This window comes from Quercus robur, chromosome 9, assembly GCF_932294415.1.
Source record: "Quercus robur chromosome 9, dhQueRobu3.1, whole genome shotgun sequence".
Lineage (NCBI taxonomy): Eukaryota > Viridiplantae > Streptophyta > Magnoliopsida > Fagales > Fagaceae > Quercus > Quercus robur.
Genome location: NC_065542.1, coordinates 2,625,298 through 2,645,050, shown reverse-complemented (window position 1 = coordinate 2,645,050; position 19,753 = coordinate 2,625,298). Strand labels below are relative to the sequence as shown.

The 19,753-nt window shown below is 33.9% G+C and overlaps 1 protein-coding gene and 1 pseudogene across 3 annotated transcripts; one reads left to right on the top strand and one right to left on the bottom strand.

Moving 5' to 3' along the window:
• Positions 1 to 834: 834 nt before the first annotated feature.
• Positions 835 to 13,043, bottom strand: LOC126698139 (disease resistance protein RPV1-like). Of its 3 annotated transcripts, XM_050395160.1 has the most exons (10): positions 12,890 to 13,043; positions 12,198 to 12,736; positions 9,043 to 10,135; positions 6,652 to 6,939; positions 5,532 to 6,407; positions 4,455 to 5,345; positions 4,063 to 4,232; positions 3,848 to 3,910; positions 3,449 to 3,553; positions 835 to 1,200 (listed from the first exon to the last, which is right to left on the bottom strand). In XM_050395160.1, exons 2-6 carry the CDS (start codon positions 12,698 to 12,700, stop codon positions 4,758 to 4,760), a joined length of 3,348 nt encoding a protein of 1,115 aa, XP_050251117.1. In that variant the 5' UTR covers positions 12,701 to 12,736; positions 12,890 to 13,043; the 3' UTR covers positions 835 to 1,200; positions 3,449 to 3,553; positions 3,848 to 3,910; positions 4,063 to 4,232; positions 4,455 to 4,757. The 3 variants fall into 3 exon arrangements, with proteins under 3 accessions (XP_050251117.1, XP_050251115.1, XP_050251116.1); XM_050395158.1 differs by lacking the exon at positions 835 to 1,200 and having other exon boundaries at positions 3,263 to 3,553; XM_050395159.1 differs by lacking the exon at positions 835 to 1,200 and having other exon boundaries at positions 3,263 to 3,553; positions 4,493 to 5,345.
• Positions 13,044 to 15,113: 2,070 nt separating this feature from the next.
• On the top strand, positions 15,114 to 16,667 carry LOC126699780 (uncharacterized; annotated as a pseudogene).
• The last annotated feature ends 3,086 nt before the right edge of the window (positions 16,668 to 19,753 follow it).

The window sequence follows — 19,753 nt, the reverse complement described above, 5'->3', positions numbered from 1 at the left end:
ACTTTGTTAATCAATTTGGACAATTTTCAAACTATACTTCCAAGAGTCCATTCTATAGGTGGCTAGTAATGAGGAGTAGATTAGGCACTTGGGAAACAATGCTGCATTGGGGTAGTTACATGGGTGATCTAAATTATTCATTTTACAAGAAAAGTATGGAATGTAGAGCACACTTGTATTTTCAGTGCCCATTAACTAAATTGAACATAAATTGCACAATAAGAGGGAAATGGCGGGTTCGGGGAACAACTTTACAGAAAAGAAGGTTTTATTTTTTATTTTTGGTATTAATAATCAGTTTTTGCCTATTAGTAAAATTTGTTTCAAGAGTAAGCAGAAATGCCCTGTCAATAATATGATGCAAATGCCTTTCTTTCCCTCTCAAGTGTACAACGAAGGCCAAAAAGGCACATACTAGACTGCAAACTAGATAATATATAAGGCTCCTAAATGTTGCCAGCCACGTCCTTTAACCTTGATGCATAGTATAAAATAATAGAGTTAAAGGGCAAGCATAACTACAGGACATTTGAACTTGTCTAAAACTTTTGCCTACTGATAAAGACCGAATACTAAAATTAATGCTTATTTGATACAATAGCTAGATTGATAAAGACTTATAAGCCTTAAAGTTCTGCTTCAATATTCACAACTCACTGCCTGATAGACATGAACTCTAATCCATATATAAGAGAAAAATGTGACAAAGTTACCTGAAGTAATGCTTGTATGCAATCCAATAGCACTAGACTCACTTGAAATTCATCCAAGGAGATATATTATTACTAAAAACATATAACTCATTATCTGTCTAGACCTAGATCCCCTTTAAAATTACATCCTTAACTCCATTTTCATTTTGAAACAAGGTGCACAGACATGCCACTTGAACAAGTTTCCAAATAACAAGTTTCCAAATCATTGTAACTGAACCAAATACAAACATGGTCAGGCTGATTGAAATGCATGTGCACATCTAATTGCCTAACCCTCGAATTGAAATTCATCCAATTAAAAAAAGATAGTCAAAGTATAAACAGCACTTAGGCGTCATCTTTTGCAGTCATGTCAATCATTATCATCGCCAACTGTATATATAATCATCACCATTCACCAACTATATATACATCATCATCATCACCAACAAATATATATAAATCATCATCATTATCACCACTGTATGTACATCATCATCACCAACTGCATGTATGTGAAAGCCTGAGTCAGTAAAATAATAATAATAATTCGCTCAGTACTAATTAGTGTAATTGCAGTTTGATTCCTACCGTTTTGGAAGGCATGACACCAATGATTAGGAAGAATATACATGATAAGGAAGGAAACACTATGAAAAGAACATTGGCATCATCATCTGCAGACATGTCAATTATAACCCGTATACATGTTATAATTAAAGGAAGAAAACAATTAATTATTGACAATTTCAAAAGGCATGGCTGTCAAATTGAAATATTAGGGATTTAAATTTAATAATTGAAATTTTATATATTAAAGTGTAGAATGGCCAAATTTGCAAAAGTCAAATAGTAATTTACCTAAGAAATATATATATATATATATAATGAAGATAATAAACAATAACAATATACTTATAATTCATAGAAAGTTATGTTCTTTTTGTTAAAGGCACCAACACTTTTAATAACAAAAGAGCAAGGGTCACAAACTATTTGTAGTAGTATAAGCACTGATTGAAACAGAAATTTAACTAGTACATGTTGTAATGGAAATTACCTATCTTGTAAATACCATCCTCGTATTGCCACTGAGGTGTTGAAGAAGAAGAAGATGATGATGATGATGATGCTGATGACGTAGACCTCTTTGGGTGGCTCATGGAAGGCGTAAAAAATATACAGAAAAAATTTGAAGCACAATATGTATTGAACTGAAGAAAATAAGTTAAAAAAAGGAACATAAACTAGTGAAGAAGAAAACAATTTGATGTGTGTGTGTGTATATTAAGGAGGGAATAAAAGTAGAAAAATTGAAGAGATGAATGTGAGTGAAAAGTGAAAGTGAAAGATTTGGGAGTAAATGTGAAAAAGCAAAAGGCAGTGGAAATAAACGCTGGGCTGGATTCAGTTGCTATCAGATTATTGCCTATTTGGTTAATGAATTAAGTAATGTTCTGTGTACGTGTGTGTGAGAGAGAAAGGAAGCCCTTCAGTAAGTCCAACTCTAAGCTGAAACCTTGAACCGGCAACTGGTCAATAAAGTTGAGCTGACTGCTGTTCTGAAGCAGGAAGTGTCTTTTCACTTTTGTTCACTGTTCACTACTAAAGTAGCAAATTTTCCCTTAACCTTTTTACTAATTTAGTAAAGTTAAAAAATTTTTATCTTCCCTTGTTTAGGTTTATTTTTTTATTTTTATTTTGTTCGCCCAAATATTTTAGAGTATAGTATTAGGCTATTAGTACATTTAAAACCGTTATATATTTCGATTAAAAAATATAATTTAAGTGAAGTTTCAAATTAAATTTTATAATTTTTTAAAATTTTAAATTAAACCATAAGAGAAATAAGACTATTACAAATTAAACTTGATAATTCCGTTAGTTTAAAATTAAACCCTAAACTTTTAAAATTATATCTATTTAAACTGTAAACTTTTTTCTTGTTTTCATTGAGAATTTAGGAAGCACATGCACATACATTTCATTTAGAGTGTTGTACCAGTATTTTATTGGTGTCGTAACAATTTTTTTAAGTTATAATTCTTCAAAAATTGCTCATGTCTCCATATTATACCCGTAATCATGTTTGTTTTCGTGCTTCCCAACTGAGAATAGAAAGGGACCATTACTAACAAGATTTTAATCATTATTTACATTCCACTGTAATAATATCATTTACATTATTGGAGCATAATTTTGATATAAAGATAGGCCAAGGAATTATAAGATCATTTTTATTAAAAAAAAAAAAAACACAAATTTCTCTCTCTATTTTGTTATCTCATATCTGTTACAAGAATCTCTCTCAATTGTACTCTCTCTTGCTTTTGACATCTATAACATCAATAAAAATCCAACCATGCATTCCAAACTAGTTTAGTCTACAAGCCTAATACGTCTCAATTCCCACCAATTTTAACTAAATATAGATTTGGGACCTGTTGTTCTGATCTAAAATAGTTATAGGATTTGCAATATTCAAGCTTTACAATCAATTTCAGCATAAATATGGTAAATTACAGTAAGAAGAAGAAGAAAAGGGAGGGAGTGGGGTGGGGAAAAAATTATGTAAAAGAAATTTTTTTTTTGTACTATAATAACTTGCTTTTGCCAATTTGTGAAACTTGTTCCATGAGCAAACAGAAATGTTTTTACATTTTAGCCAAATAAATAAATAAGCTTGAACAATAGTCTCTAAATCCAATCTGAAGGACTTTAAAGGATTTAACAAAGGCCACAACAGCACATACTGGCTTCCCAACTAGATGATATGCTCCAAGATAGACATAGGCTCCTCTATGTTGCTAGCTGATTCCTCCAGTGATATAAAGCAACTTCTACATTAGCCTGATATGCTGGTTTATATTTAGAAGAAAGATATTAATAATATAATGGTTAGGCCATAACTATCAAGTAGGCTAGTCCCTGGAAGAAGATTACTGAACTTGATGAAGCTTTCAAAAGTATTTGTAGACTGTTTAATTGTAAGTACATCTAGAATGAAGACTGAATTAATGCTTATCTGATCATATTGCGTGATTGATAAAAAAAAAAGAGTAATAGCTTTTAAGCTTGTCCAAAATTCACGTCTCAAGCTCTAATACAGGGTAACTCAAATAAACTACATGAGAGAAATGTGAGAAAGGGACCTAAAAGTATAGCTTGTAGGTGATAGCAGCTGGCTCAATTGGTACTTCACTTCAGCCTAATATCTGAAACCATAGAAATCATATCTGATAAGGACTAGAACCCGCCAAAAAACAAAAAGATCCAAGCTATATTGTCATTATGAAACAAGATGGAAGGATATCTCACACTAACACATTTACAAATCATCATAATATATAAATTCATTACAACATACCAGGTTTTTTATCCAAAAAAATAGTCAGATTGACAGAGACACTTGTGCACATCAGATAGCAGTAGCCTCAATTAAAATTCATGCTATGAAAATCCTCCTTCCTATTTTGCAGTCAATCAATGTTTGAAAAGAAAATTGGCATCATCAGCTGTAGACATGTCAATTATGATCTGTATATATGTAAAAACCTTAGTTAGTATGGTACTATAATTAAAGAAAGAAAAGAATTGATTATTGACTCATTCCTAATGAGTGTAATTAAAGTTGCTTCTTGAGTGTTTTTGAAGACATGGGTCAAATGATTCTAAAGTATGAACATGTTAAATGTTCAAGACTAAACAATAAAATTAATGCTTATTTGATACAGTAGCTAGATTTATAAAAACTCATACTTCCAAAGTTTTCTTGACAATGTGTCATTTATATATACCCTCGACAGTTACAGACAGTTATTAGCAGTTGTTCATCCACGTGTCTGTCTATCTTTAGGCTTGAATGAAACTTGCCGTGATGTCAGGTGCTGCTTGTAACTTTTGCAACTACATCACCGCCACTTGTTTTTACTTTCTACACTATTAAATGGATTAATGACTTCCATAGGAACTGCCGCATCTGCTTCCCATATCTTTCTCTATGCTCTCATGCTTTTACTGGTGTAATCTCCTTGTTGTGCCACTTGTCGCATTCTTAGCAGCTTAGGAAAATTTTAATTTATTACCAACAGAACCCTCGTAAGTGTTGACACGGCTATTGCTACATTGTGCAATTGATTGGTTGAACTCTTCCACATCTTCCTCGTATACCAAACTGACCCCACATTTCTGCGTAACCCAGGATGGGTTAGTGGTCTCAAATACAATCTCAATCTGACTGCATTCACCATTCCAACCAGTAGCAAACCAATCATCACGAGATAGATACAATAGACAAATGTGGTCTGCACCTAATTCCATCCCAAAGAAAATTTCAGTGGCACAATGACTGTGAGGCATATCACCAAGGGCTATCACACGAGCTCTAAGATCAGATGTTTTGCCATGGTCCTCAGCATTAGCAATAATAGGCGAATATGATGCATACAAACAAGCACAGAGAGCAAATCCCATCCATCTACTATTACACCAATTTGGAGGTGGCACTATGCTTACTGAATTCGTCACACTTCGATGTTTTAACCACTGTGGAATTTTAGATCCAGGAATAATTAACTGAAATTCAGTTCTAGATCCACCCTCTTTGCTTTTGGTATTAGTTTCAAATCCAGTTTTCCGACAAAGGAGTCCCTGTACCAAGAAAAACACATGATATAATACTACACTTAACAATACACTAGAGAGGTCAAGAGGCTTATAGCTCAACTGGCGCTTCTTGGTATTTCTAATGAAAAGGTTTAGGCTTGAAATCCCCCTCCTCAAACTATCAAATTATCAAAACAGAAAAATCAAAAGAGAGACAGAGACAGAGAGTACCTGTAGGTAATGGTTCAATAATGTAAATGCCACTTCACCTTTGCTCTCATCATACTGACAACCGAAGAGGGAGCGAGGCTGTAACGAACTGCTCATCTTGAGTAGTGCTGTTGATGATTCTAGGGAATAACAAGCTTTAGCATTTATATATCTCACAGTTGGTGGAAGCTCTGGCAATGATTGAAGCTGCTTGCAGTAGCACAAATCAAGAGTTTCCAATTTCAAAAGTTGACTGATGCTTGCAGGCAGTGTGACACATTCGGTATAACTTAGTGTTAAATATTTTAGCGAGGATAAGCGACTATTAGAAAACATTTTCTCTATTGGCCATCTTAATCCAATTCGACTCAAATCAAGTTCTTTCAAACAATTTATTTTCCACAGGTTCTCTGGCAACTCGACAATTTGTGAGCATCCAGAAAGAACAAGTTTTTCAAGAGACCTCAAACCATCCATGTTGTTTGGAAGACGTTCAATATTTTCACAGTTTCTTAGATCTAATACAGTAAGGGCAGTCAAACACTCAATTGATGAGGGTAGTTTCTCAATAGCAGTCCCACTCAAATCAAGTTCTGATAGGCTTTTCAATATTCCCTCAAATTCTGGAACCTTCCTGAATTTTGAGCAGCCACAAAGCCTTAGAGTTGTAAGAGACTCCATTTTAGTAGTCATTCTTGGAAGATTGATAAGTGAGTGACAGTGTTCCAATTCTAAAATCAAAAGCCTTCTTAGTTTCCCAAGAGAAGGGTGGATTTCAACCAAATTACTACACCAACTAAGATATAATTTCTCAAGAATCGGAACTCCTTTGAAGTTAGGTGTCTGGATAAGGTTTTCAGAATGTCTGAGATCGATGCATTTTAACTTGTCCAAATTCTGATAAAAAAAGAAAACTTCCATTAAACACATAATTTATTTTAATAAGACCTCTCCAAAAAAATGGAGGTAAGGCTGCCTACCATAACTTTTCCCAAACTCTATAAAAGTGGGAGCTTTGTGTATTGGGAACAACCTTTTAAGGAAATTATATTTTATAGTGACTAGAGTAAACTCAAATACCCAAGGAGTTTGTTGATGCTACTCCTAAAGAAAAGAAGGATTATAAAAAGAACAAAATTACCTTTACTCCGCGCCAAAGATACTTGATGTGGCTAAATGGTAAAGTAAGTTCAACAAGCTCTTTTGGTCTGAAACTGGATGGCAAACATTTTGAACCATAATTAAACCATTCAAGAAATCTTAGGTCATTAGAAAGATGACTGAGGCCATTGGGGATATCCTCATTATCAATTATGAGCAATCTAAGATTGATCATCTTTGAAAAAGGTTTAGAAAAGGCTTCAATGCTCTGGTATTCTTTTTCTAGTTGAGAAGACTTTAGGACTATGGCTTGGATTGCTTCTGTTGCCTAAGCATCAAAAGAGAAAGGATCGGTAAAAATACACTACAGAAGATAAGAAGACTATAAATACCCAAGTGTGTACTGTATTAAAGGAAATAAAAATAGCGAGATCCTGAATTTTTCTGATATGTAAACTCCTCTTAACAATTGGTGGAATCAAGTAGGGTAAGGTGGGAAATTGCTCCTATTAGCCCTTTTGAGAAACAATTTAATTTTTGCATCTTCTTCCCTCAACCAAAAATAAAAAAGCCTCAAATATTCAGCCAAATAAAATTTTTAAAAAAAGTCCCTGGTGGACCGAACTTCAAATCATATACTATATAATAAAAATTGGATCTTAGAGGCCATGATTGCATCAAGTAGCTATCTTCTCTATGCAACAATTATCAAATTGATTTATCTTATTAATTGTTATGATACTTGTTAGTATATTTAGAACCTAACAGTGTAATTTATTAAAAACTTTGTTCATAGAAATAAAAAATAATATTCTAACTAAAATTCTATTTATCTTAATATTTGTTAGGGCGGTTTAATATAGGTAACACTCTATTATGTAAGTTTCAAGAAACTTAAAATATGCTTCAACTAAAATTATATTATCAAAAATTTTAAGAAATTTATAATAAATTTTAATATTTATTTCAATAATTTTAATCATATATCATAGTTTTTTTTTTAAAATTTTTTTTATTGTAATGTAATAAAACTTCCACAATACATATTTTCCTCAAGTCAAGTGGCTATATGTGTGTATATTATTATAGTTACTTAGAGTTTCAAGTGGTTCACTAATTATTATGATAGTTTTAATAATATTTGTAGATTTTGCTTTTACATAAAATTTGTAATTAATATGTGCATTACACATGCATACCACTAGTTTAACAATAAAAAATAGACTAACTTGCAAAATACCAGTTAAGAGTCACCGGATAACAAAAAAAATTAGGAGTTCGTTTTTTTAAGGAATAAGAGGAGAATATATATTAAGAGTAAGACAAATTTAAAAGTTTAGTTAAGAATGGATCAACCCTCAAATAAGATCGGCAGTATCCTCCAACCAAACTTTGTCTATACTAGAATTAGGAATAAAAATCCTTCGTTCCATTTTTTGTATTTCATTTTACACTTTACCAATCACAATTTGTTACATATAATTTTTTGTTTTCTTATAAAATAACCAAAGTTTTTAAAAAAACTCACACATGAAAACTTGTAATTGACACGGCATAAAGTAAAGCACAAAAAGGAGGGATAAAGGATTTCTATTTCTAAAATTACAAGCCTATAATCTACAAGATGTAATATTAGCATCGTATTTAACAGTACTGAACCTGAACCTACAGCTTTGCAAATGACGCAATAAGCTCTTCATCTCTTCTAGTATATGACCAACAATTAAGGGTCCTATAAGTTAAGAATAATAATAAAAAAAAAAACCTAAAAAATCGTGGTACAACATGTCAACATGTGTTAAAGTAGTCTTCTTAATTTCGCCTTTAAATTCATAGACTAAGATTAATTCATTTTTTAAATTCATAGTCTTCTTAACTAAAACATGTGTTATTTTTTTTATACCATACATTAATTAATTTATTTTTTGAGAAAAACCATACATTAAAATTAGGAAGGTGCAATTCTTTTTGATAATAAGGAAGGTGCAATTCTACCTTTTAGAAATTCATGACCAAGGGAAAAAGGAAAACAACCTAAAAAAGAAAAGAAAAAAAAAAGAAAAGATGAAATTACAACATTATTTTTCAAGTGATATAAAAAATATATAGCCTTTTGTTTTAGTTAGTAATCAAGAGATGAAAAATTGGTTGATTACATCAAGAAAGATGAATTCAAATTATATATATAATAATCACACAACCACATTATGTTTTCAAAATATAAGATCTAATTAAAGACAATATATTAGCATGTTAAATAACAGTTTGTATGTTATATTTTATTATCAAAGTACCTAGGCAATTACATATTTGTTGGATGGTTTTTTTTTTTTTTTTTTTCTAAGAATGAATTTTTTGACTGAAATTGTGTTAATATACCAACTAAATATTGTTTGCTGAAATAAAATTCTAGTTTTGTCATTGTTCTTACCGTTCCTCTCATCAATGCTTGAAACAAATCCTTATAAAGCCACATCCTGCTGCACTTTCCAGGCTCTCCACGAGATTCTCGATGAACAATTTCTCTACCCATATCTTGTAGTAGATCATGCATCCACAACTTCTTTCCTTCTATGGTCAAGAGAGATTTATTCACTAGAACACTTACACCAATTCTCGCATCAAAGCCACAATTCTCTAATATTTCTATTACTCGATCTTTCATCTCACCTCTAAAGAAACATGCAATATCCAAGAATATCTCCTTCCACATTTCCTCAAGTCCATCATAACTTACTTTAAGTATATCAAATATTTCTCTTTTAGGAATTTTTTTAAAGTTGTCCAACGCACTTTGCCATTCATCCATTGTTCTTCCAATCAAAAAGGAACCCAAAGTAACAAGGGCTAATGGAAGGCCTTTAGCATAGTACACAACTTCCTGGGAGAGCTTCATATAACCTTCTTTGGGATGCTCGTTTTTGAAGGCTTTCAAACAAAAAAGTTTTAAAGCATCATCAATATTTAGTGCATTAGGCTTATATATTTCATGCACTTCATGCTGACTCAACAAATGTTCATCTCTAGTTGTTATTATGATCCAACTTCCCAATCCAAACCAACTCTGCTCTCCAGCCAAGTTTTGTAATTGGTCCAATTGATCAACATCATCTAGAACAACTAGAACTTTTTTATAACAAAGCCTATTCTTGATCATGTCAACTCCTCGATAAACATTCCTTATCTTTATATTTCTTTCCTCCAAAATTTCTTCAAGAAGTTGTTGTTGTAATAGATGCAAATCACCTTTTTTTGATACTTCTCTGACATTAGCAATAAAGCTAGAGCCTTCAAAATGATTATGGAACATATCATAAATAACTCTAGCAAGAGTTGTCTTTCCCAAACCCCCCAGGCCGCAAATCCCAATCATGCAAATATTGTTCCCAAGACCTAAATACAAATTGATCAATTTCTCCACTGAAGAATTTATTCCAACCAAGTCATTAGTAATGCATGAGAAACTAGAACTCAATTTATGCAATATCACTTCCACAATATGTTGGATAAATATTGACTCCTGCCTGTGGAAAAGATAGAATGATAATTACGTGATTGTCCAAACCAAACTTAAACCCTCAGGGATGAACAAAAATACTTGGCAATAATACTCCTTGGTCAAACAAATATGAAGTCATTAGCTCAAGCAATGTGGATAGAACTACCCATATAAGAATTGTAAGATGATATCAAATTAATACACATAGTTTTTGATAGTTTTTGTTATATTGAATTGAAAGAGACTCATCGAATTTCGTTAATAACTTGTAGACAATTGTTGTTCGGTTGTTCCTTCCTAAGACATGTGGGCCTTCCTATTCATATAACCAAAAAGAAAAATGAAAAAGCATAAAAGAGGGAGAGAAACAGGGGATACCAGTAGCTGCAAAAACAGGGCAAAAGCAAGTATTTACCATTGGTTAGGTTAGTAATGATATTAGCCCTTTACCAAAACCAAAAAAAAAAAAAAAAGAAGGCAGAAACTCCTCCAATTAATTTTACAGCATACTCATTCAAAATTTTGTTGTTGATTAAATTTTTACTCTCTCTCTCTCTCTCTCTCTCATAGGATTGGATATTGGAGTTGGAGGAAGAAGAAAAGGGGAAAGGAAATTGGTGGATAAATTTGACCGTAAACAACAAAATCTATTAATTTGGAGAGAACTTTAACCGTTTCATTTTAGTCCAAATTTTAGGGGTAGAGTTTCAACCTAAGGCGTCCGTTTCTAATGATTGTGTTTTTTTACTATCAGACCAAGATATCAATCGGTTTTTCATGCAGGTAGGGATTGAACCACAGATCTCGTATTCAACTATCAAAGTTTTTACCAATTGAGCTAATTGAAACTGACAACCATTCATTCTCCCTTGTGTAAGTGTTTTGTTTCTTAAAAAAATAATAATACAAAACAAACAATCAAACTTTTGTGGATTATAATGTGAAATAGTCAAACTATAAAGGGTAAATTGTAATTTATGCAAAAAATATAATAAAGATAATAAACAATGCTAACAGATTTATAATTTATATAATGTTATGTTCTTGAATAGTGTAGTTCCTTTTAATTGCAAGGGTCTCAAATGAAATTATAAAAAGAAAACTCTAACTTTTACTTTAAAGAGAGATAGAGAGAGTAAGGCCGACCCAAAACAGTTTAAGGCTTAAGGCTTAATGTGAAAATTTTAAAGGGGCCTTTTTATATCAAAACATCACTTAAAAAATATTTAATTTATTTTTTTATTTCAAATCTAATTCTTACTTTTTAATATGACTAATTCCCCCATAATGAGCTAATGATACTAAAAATTTTACTATACAGATTTTACAAACTAATGACATGTCATCAAATTTTTTTTTTTTTTAAAAAATTTATTCAAGCATTCATTTATTATATTATTTAAGTGGCACCAATCATATTCCTACCATATCAATTTGTAAGTTTTTTGTCATACAATTTGTAGTAGTTTTAGCATTTTTAATTCACATAATGATGATTTGGTTGTATTTCTATTAATTCTTTTTTTTTTTTTTTTTTTGTGGAGAAAATATTAAAGTTACTACAGATTTTATTACAAAACATTTACAAACTGATGTAGCAATAAGGTGATACTTCAACAAAAGAATAATTGAATATCAATTTATAAGACCTATCTAGTAAAACTTGTAATAAATTGGCATAATTCTAAAATTTTGAGCCCTTTTAAGAGTGGAAAAAAAAATACATATAGCTCTGCATATATTTTTGAATTAAAAAAAAAAAAAAAACCAAAACAAAACAAAACAAAACCTTAATGCCCTATATTTTGGGCCTTTCTATGTTAGGGGCATGAAAGACAGAGAGACTGGGAAAGTATAAGCACCTCCTACACGGAGTCCTAGAATATAACAACATAATTTTAACTAGTATATGTAAAATCTCTATCCATGCATATTATCATGCATTCCAATCGCTATTTATATGCTTCATGGTTTGTGAAAGATCGTTCATATATAAATATTGTAATAGTTATTTATATACTTCATGGTATATGAAAATATCGTTTATATATTCATAAAAATAAAAACAAATTTCTCATGGAAATTACCTATCTTGTAAATGCCAACCAGAAAGATTGGCTACTTCTCTCAAAGCAGCCCTCCATGTTTCCACCACCTCCATGTTCTCTTTAAAACATTCTTCATGTTCGTTAAAAGCTTGTCCAAAAGATCCTGTTTGTTTTCGTACATCAGATGGATCCACATCATAAAAAACTGGCAAAATTGTCAATCCTCTATTTTTCATGCATTTAACAATCTCTGCAAGTTCTTTTAAGCACCATGTCGAAGATGCATAGTTTCTTGAGAAAATAACGATAGCAAATCTCGATTCTTCTATTGCTTTCCAGAGCTCTAGTGAAATAGGTTGTCCTCTATCAAGTTCTTCATCGTCCCTAAAGGTCAAAATACCCTTCCGTTGCAAAGCAGCATATAGATGATCTGTAAAATTTCTACGGGTGTCCAAACCTCTAAAGCTAAGAAACACCTCGTATTTCCTCTTAGGTGTTGAAGAAGAAGAAGATGATGAACATGGCGCTCCTTGAGTGCTCATGGAAACGGCGGGATATAATTTACTTGAAATTTTAAACTATAATATAGATAGAAAAAGAAAAAAGTTCATTCAATTAAAACTGAAGAGAAGGAAAGTAAATTAAAGAAGAAGAATACAATTTTATGTGAATTTTTCATTTTAAGGACAAACTGAAAGGAAAATAATAAAAGTGATGAATATGTGACTTACAGATCTGGAAATCGATATCACCGTAGTAGTGATTGTAATGCTCGGAATCCTCTTGAAACAAAGCCGGATCCAATTCTTATTAGATAATTGTCTGTTTAATATAGGAATGGAATCTGTGCTTTCTTACTCCGTGTGTTTGTGTTCACAACTTCGTTATCCTCTGTTTTAAGTCAAGTCAACTACACATCTGCGTCTTAAATGCCTATTTTCCTCTGTTACTGGCTACTGCTACTTTGTCAATCCGTTTATTTATCTTTTTTACTTTCTTTAGAAAAATATATAAATAAATAAAAGGACAGTAATTTCGTGGTGACCAGCATGAATCTTAGTGGAAATTTCCTTTTTACCCAGAAGTTTCCTTCCTATTCTTCTTGTTCGGACTTCGGATAATTGGTCTTTTTCTTTTTTTCATTCGTTTAGAAAGATATACGGTGTATGGTTCAATTTTTTTTTTTTTTTTTTTTTGGAGAGTTTTATTTTATAGTATCCGCTTTTGATAATAGGTTTTATCATCAAACTAAAACACCAATCGGTTTTAGGTGTAGACAGGGATTGAATCTCAGATATCTTATTTAACCATAAAAAACTTTACCAGTTGAGCTAACTGGAATCCACATTTTATTTGAAATATGCTATGCTATTTTATGTATACAAACTTTTAATGATATTTTTGTAATAAATTATAAGTGATAGGTTTTTACAGTTTATTATTAGTGGGTAAAAAATAATTTTAGTGGTGAGTTCAAATTAAAACCAGTAACCACTAACAAATTATATTGTGGACGCAACACTTCTTTTCCTATTTTTACCTTCCTTATTGGGAAAACTATTAGCACTTCTAGTAATGTAGTGCTCTATTTTCTCACATTCATAATGAACTCCCTCATAAATTTAATTAGTAGAATACAGTTATGCACCACAGATATAAGAGGAGAGAGAACCACATCACCAACTCCAAAACAAAAAGTATCTAATAATTACTTTCCTTATCAACTCTTTTTGTGTTTATTATTATTATTATTATTGTGGGGATCTGAGGACAAAGGAAGACTGAGATCGTTATGAATATCATTTGTTCCTTAGGTGGAAGCACTTTAAGCTCAAGGAACGGGTTTGCCCGTGGAGAGGAGGGGAAGAGACAAAATATCTCCTAAAAACTTGAGTGGAGAGATTGGCGTTCAAAGAGAGAGTCAAGGTAGCTAAAGGAAGTTTCCTGTGAACGCTCACTTACTACCTCTGCATTTAATAACTTGCAACAGCTTTATCAATTACATTGATGAGGAAATGACCCATGATTAGTAGCTTCACAATTAAGCAGCCCCTTCTACCACCTTCAACAGGAGTCTAATGGGACAAGTGTTCTAAGGACTTAAAGGATTGCAGATGGAGGGCTAGGATGCAAGAAGCATAAGAGTATATAAAAGAAGAAAACTTCCAGATGAAGGGATTTGGAAAAAATCAAGAAAAAGAGATTAGAACAAGAACAATTGGAAGAAAGAGAGAGAGAAGAGTGTGTATCCTTCTGTAAGAACATCGTCCTTGGGCGGGCTTGAAAAGAACCATTAATGCTATTTATTCTCAACTTTTGTGCATTCCCTTTCTAATTAAATCTTCGGACTTAAGCTCGACTTGTTTTATCCACTCTCTTAACAAATATTTATCTGTTTGGGCCTAGTTGGATGGAACAAGCTTCATTATTCTAGGTGGGTTTGGGCCCCTAATTTTCGTGTCCTTATAATTGGCATCGTTTGTGGGAAATACAAGGTTTTGTTCTTGGTTTGTTTTGATGAGCCATGGCTAACTTGGAGTAGAATAGGGAAGAATCTGTTGGTTCATAGAGGGAAAACCAATTCGTTAACCTGGAGCGAAGGAGAGACAAAGAATATCACCATACACCTAATGTTATAGAGTCATACCACACGGAATGTACTGAAAGGAGCCACTTAAAGATTGGGAGCCATGTTTCACATGAACATGAAATGTAGAAATTGAAGCTCAAGATAGATCACTTGCATAAGAAGTTACAGCAAAGGGAGCGTGACAGAAGAAATTCATCACCCCCATTAAGTGATGGATCAGTGGAGAGTATGATCGTTCATATTGCCATAGGTCCAGAAACCCATCCAATGAGTCCTTCTCAGCATCTTCTCACCTGGATAAATTGGAAAGAGGCAAGTTCAAGCGTGGGCAGGGATCATCTAACCATAGCATGGGGAATGACACAATGAGTAAGGCACTTTGTCAAATCTCAAAGGCACCTTTTGTTGGGAGAATTAACAAGGTCAGGCTTCCCCACCGTTTTCCACAACCAACATTCACCATTTACAATGCAAGGTCTGATTCGGTAGAGCATGTGAGCCACTTCAATAAGAAAATGGCAGTTCATTCTAGCAATGAAGCCCTCATGTGCAAGGTATTTCCTCCAGCCTCAAACCTGTGGCTATACGATGGTTTGATGCTTTAGAGGAAGGGTCAATAAGGCCCTTCAAAGAGTTGACAAGGGCATTTGGTGCTAGATTTGTGACGTGCAATAGGGTTCCGAAGCCTTTAGACTCTTTGTTGTCTATGGGGATGAGGGAAGGTGAGACTCTTAAGAACTATTTGGACAAATATTGCGAAACGTTAAATGAAATAGATGGGGATTTTGAGGACGTAGCTATAAGAAATTTTAAAGTAGGGCTTCCAACGGAGCATGAGTTGAGGAAGTCACTAACAGTGAAGCCTGCCTATAGTATGCGTTAGCTTATGGATAACATTGATAAGTATAAACAAGTAGAGGAAGATCAGATCCAAGGAAAAGGCAAAGCAAAAGCTTACCCTGAAAGGAGGGATCCTCAAGGAGGAGGATATCACAATAATTGGCCTAGGAGAGATTTCCCCAACTAGACACCATCGGCGGGTGCTCAAGTGGTTATTTTGTTATTTAAAGAGCTAATTTATTAGATACTGGAAAAGATAATAAAAAAAATGAACCGTATTTCAAATGGCCCAATAAGATGGGTGGAGACCCATCCAAGAGAAATCAGAGCCTTTACTGCCACTATCATCAGGAAAAAGGACATACAACAGAAGACTGTAGGACTTTGCATGATCATCTAGGTAAGCTGGTGAGGGCAGGGAAATTGAGGCAATTCTTGCACCAGCCTGTGGGTCAGTTTGGGCAACCCGAAGCTGGGTATCAGAGGGATGGAACTCCACGGCCAGCCTTGGGCACAATTAATGTCATTTTTGCCAGGCCGAGAGGCGACGTTGGGACCTATTCGGGGGCTATGTTTGTGCTTTCAGGTCCCAACTTGGAAGACAAGAGTCAGGCCTTCAAAAAGGCTAAAGTGGTTTAGGTTTCTCAGATGAGGATAAGGAGGGAACATTCTAGCCACACGATGATGCCTTAGTGGTAACTGTTCGGATTGGTGGGTATGATGTAAAGATGGTCTTGGTAGACCAAGGGAGAGAAGCAGAGATTATGTATCTAGATTTGTATAAAGGGTTAAATCTCAAGCCTAAAGACTTGGAGAAGTATGATTCAGCGCTGGTTGGCTATGATGGGAGATTGGTAATCCCCCGCGGGATGATAAAGTTACTTGGGCATGCTGGAGACGAAAAGGTGCAAGTTAACTTCATTGTAGTCAAAGCCTATTCCCCTTACATAGCTATTCTAGCCAGACCGTGGCTTCATGCTATGGGGGCAGTATCATCAACCTTACTAGGAATGGCAATGGGTCGGGTTAGGTTCGGGCCGGGTTTCTTTATGCCTGAACCTAGGTTTCTTTATGCTTGAACTCTACCCGCGGGCCTACACTTGTTACCCGAACCTGCCCCATTTAATAAACGGGTTTTTTCCATCCCTAAACCTACCCCGTTGGGCCCTATGAGCTCCACTGGCCCCGTCCTGTCATGCCCAGCCCTAAATCACAACATAAACACAAACATAGATATCAAAAACACAGGTTTCAGATCTATGAATTTTCCTTTCAAAATCACAAACGCAAGCACAAATCCCAACACAAATACAACCATAGATTTCATAAACACAAAAATTTCAGATTTTCCCTTTCAAAATCACAAACACAAATATAGATCCTAACACAAACATAAACATAGATTTCACAAACATAAACACAGATTTCACAAACACAAAATTTTCACATTTTCCCTTCCAAAACCACAATCATAAACATAGAAACCCTAACACAAACACAAACACAAAAATTTTTTATTTTCCCTTTCAAAATCACAAACACAAAAATTTCAGATTTATGATTTTCCTTTTCAAAATAAAAAACACAAACACAAACACAAACACAAAAATCACAAACACAAACAAAGAAAAAAAAAACAATGAAAGATGAAATGAACCAAAAAAGAAAAAAGAAAAATCATAGGTGTGAGGCTGAATGAACAGAGCTAACACCGTGAGGTTGAATGAGGCCATGGGGCCGTGAGGTTGAGCGAGGTCGTGAGAGCTTGAGAGAGAGAGAGGAAAAATGAAATGAGTTAGGTTAAGGTTGGTTTATAACTATATATATAAGGGTATTTAAGTAATTTCTTATGTAACTGGGTCAGGTCGAGTCTGGGTTCAGGTCGGGTTTTTGTAAAAATTCGAACTCGACCCGGACTTGGTTCAGTTTTATTTATTTATTTATTTATTTTAGACCTAAACCCGACCCTATTCTTTATCGATCCAGGTAAAACCCGGCCCATTAGGGTCAGGCCAGGCCGGGTACTTGTGGATTGGGCAGAAATTGCCATCCCTAAACCTTACATTTGAAAGTTAAGTATCCCATGTAGGGAAGAGTAGGGGAACTGGTGTGAAGTCAAGTAATGGCTAGACAATGTCTAGTGGCAGCCATTACATAACTTCCGGTGGATCAAGCTATGGTGGAAGAGGAACGAATCCTATAGCAACTAAAAGGTCCCGAATTTGGACTTGGTACCGAGTCATAGGAGGTATTGTTCGAGGAATTGGAAAGGGTTTTGATCGGGCAAGATGAGGAGAAATACTTTCAAGTAGGATCCCAAGTGCCACCCCTAGAGAAAGTAGTGTTGGTGAAGTTGTTGGAAGACAACATTGATGTGTTTGCCAGGAGTACTTATGACGTACGCTGGACAACCAGCATGGCATTTTCTTTCTTTAATCCCTAAATAACTCGATTATAAGAAAAACGAGTTATGTAACCGACTATACAAATCTCGAGTTATACTCTTGTTAAAGCTGTTTTCACACTATCTTGGTGTCAAGTGTACGAGTAATATAACTCGATTAATTGAATGTCGAGTTATAAAGCATACTCGAACTCCATAAAATCGAGTTATTCTTGTATATTACCTGCACATCTCCTCCCATCAGAGTGTCTTGCTTTCCATCTGAACTGAATTCCACTTTGCTCCACAGATCCACAATTGCTTCTGGACTCAACTAAAATTTGTATCACCTCAAATAAAAACCTCACACTAGAATTTTATGGCAATGGTATTTTCATTTGATATTATACTGAATTTTTATTTTTTTGGTTGAATGAGTGTGAAGTAAGTACATTGGTGTGATTTTGGTTGTTTGTTGTAGTAAACGTTGGTTATAAGAGAATGAAATCTTTACTATAGCAACATCTTGTATTGCACATAATCATCATTGGTCATAATCATATAGGATGTGTACATAATCATCATTGGTCAGACATTAACAACAACATTTTGTATTGCACACAACGTGTAGACATTAACAATAACGTCTAATGTATATGGTCAAATGTTAGCGTTAGTATTTCATTTTTAGCATGTAATAGTATACAAATTTAGGAATGTCTTTGTCGTGTACCATTTTATGCGACATTACATTATTTACCAATAGTTGATGCACACTGTTAACTTGATCATTTGTTGTTATTGTATTCAGCGTCAATGTCTGGTTTGGCAACCTGCAACTCTATAGGCCTCATGATGTGTTCATTGTTATGGGTTGTTGGTGGGTATTAGAAGATGAGTTCAGCTATCCAATCAATCCGAATATACTAAATAGTGCTTACGTTCACAATACCATAAGACAAGAGTGGGCTTGGTTATTTCATGAATAGCAAATATTTTATGATGAGTTGGCTGGTTTTAAGTTGTCAGTGCCTCGGCGACTTGCATTGCAGATGCCCAGAGACATGATCAACAAACTTTGTAAAGCATTGAACCACATAAGAGAAGAAAATAATCGAATGAAGATACATCTTAATCAATATCGAACCCAAGTTGAGATTCGAGAGTCCGTGGAGGGAGGGTGGTACGAGTATGCACAATTCATGCAATCACTTCTTGCTGATCCCATTTATCAGTCAGACGTGGAGATATCAGATAAAGAGTAATTGTGTCATGGTGTAATTAGACTTTGTTGGAGAACTATTTTGCTTAACTATGTTTTAAATGTATGTATGTCACTGTTGTTGAATTTGTACTATGTAAACCTTATTATTGATTATGAGGAGCATGCACGTTATTCGTAATCTAGATTATTCGTAATCTAGATTATTCCCACATAACGCATAAAAGTTAAATATTCCCACACATGATGTATTTCAATAAGCACCTACAGCATAACGCAGAAAACTTAAAAGAACTTACACGATGTCACCAATATGTATGCATTGCATATTGAACACTAATGCTACTAACATTATTAACTTAACCCTAGACATAACACACATACCACATAGGCGTTCACTCTGACAAGTAGTCCTCATTGTTGAGGACATTGTTACATTCCGTCGGAGTGAGTTGCCTATTCGATGCGGCGGTCAGCTCTTCTGCCAACTATAGCATGTGATACCTGGACCTACGGAGTATCATCAGATTATTCTTTTTTTTTTTTTGGTCACTGCATGC

What these genes read in the sequence shown, in the direction of transcription:
- LOC126698139 (XM_050395160.1), bottom strand. Translation starts at nt 12,700, where the DNA reads ATGAGCACTCAAGGAGCGCCATGTTCATCATCTTCTTCTTCTTCAACA. An exon ending in GGTTGGCATTTACAAGATAG is followed by an intron (nt 10,136 to 12,197) that starts GTAATTTCCATG and finishes TCTTTTCCACAG; the next exon opens with GCAGGAGTCAATATTTATCC. An exon ending in AAGCATTGATGAGAGGAACG is followed by an intron (nt 6,940 to 9,042) that starts GTAAGAACAATG and finishes TTTGATGCTTAG; the next exon opens with GCAACAGAAGCAATCCAAGC.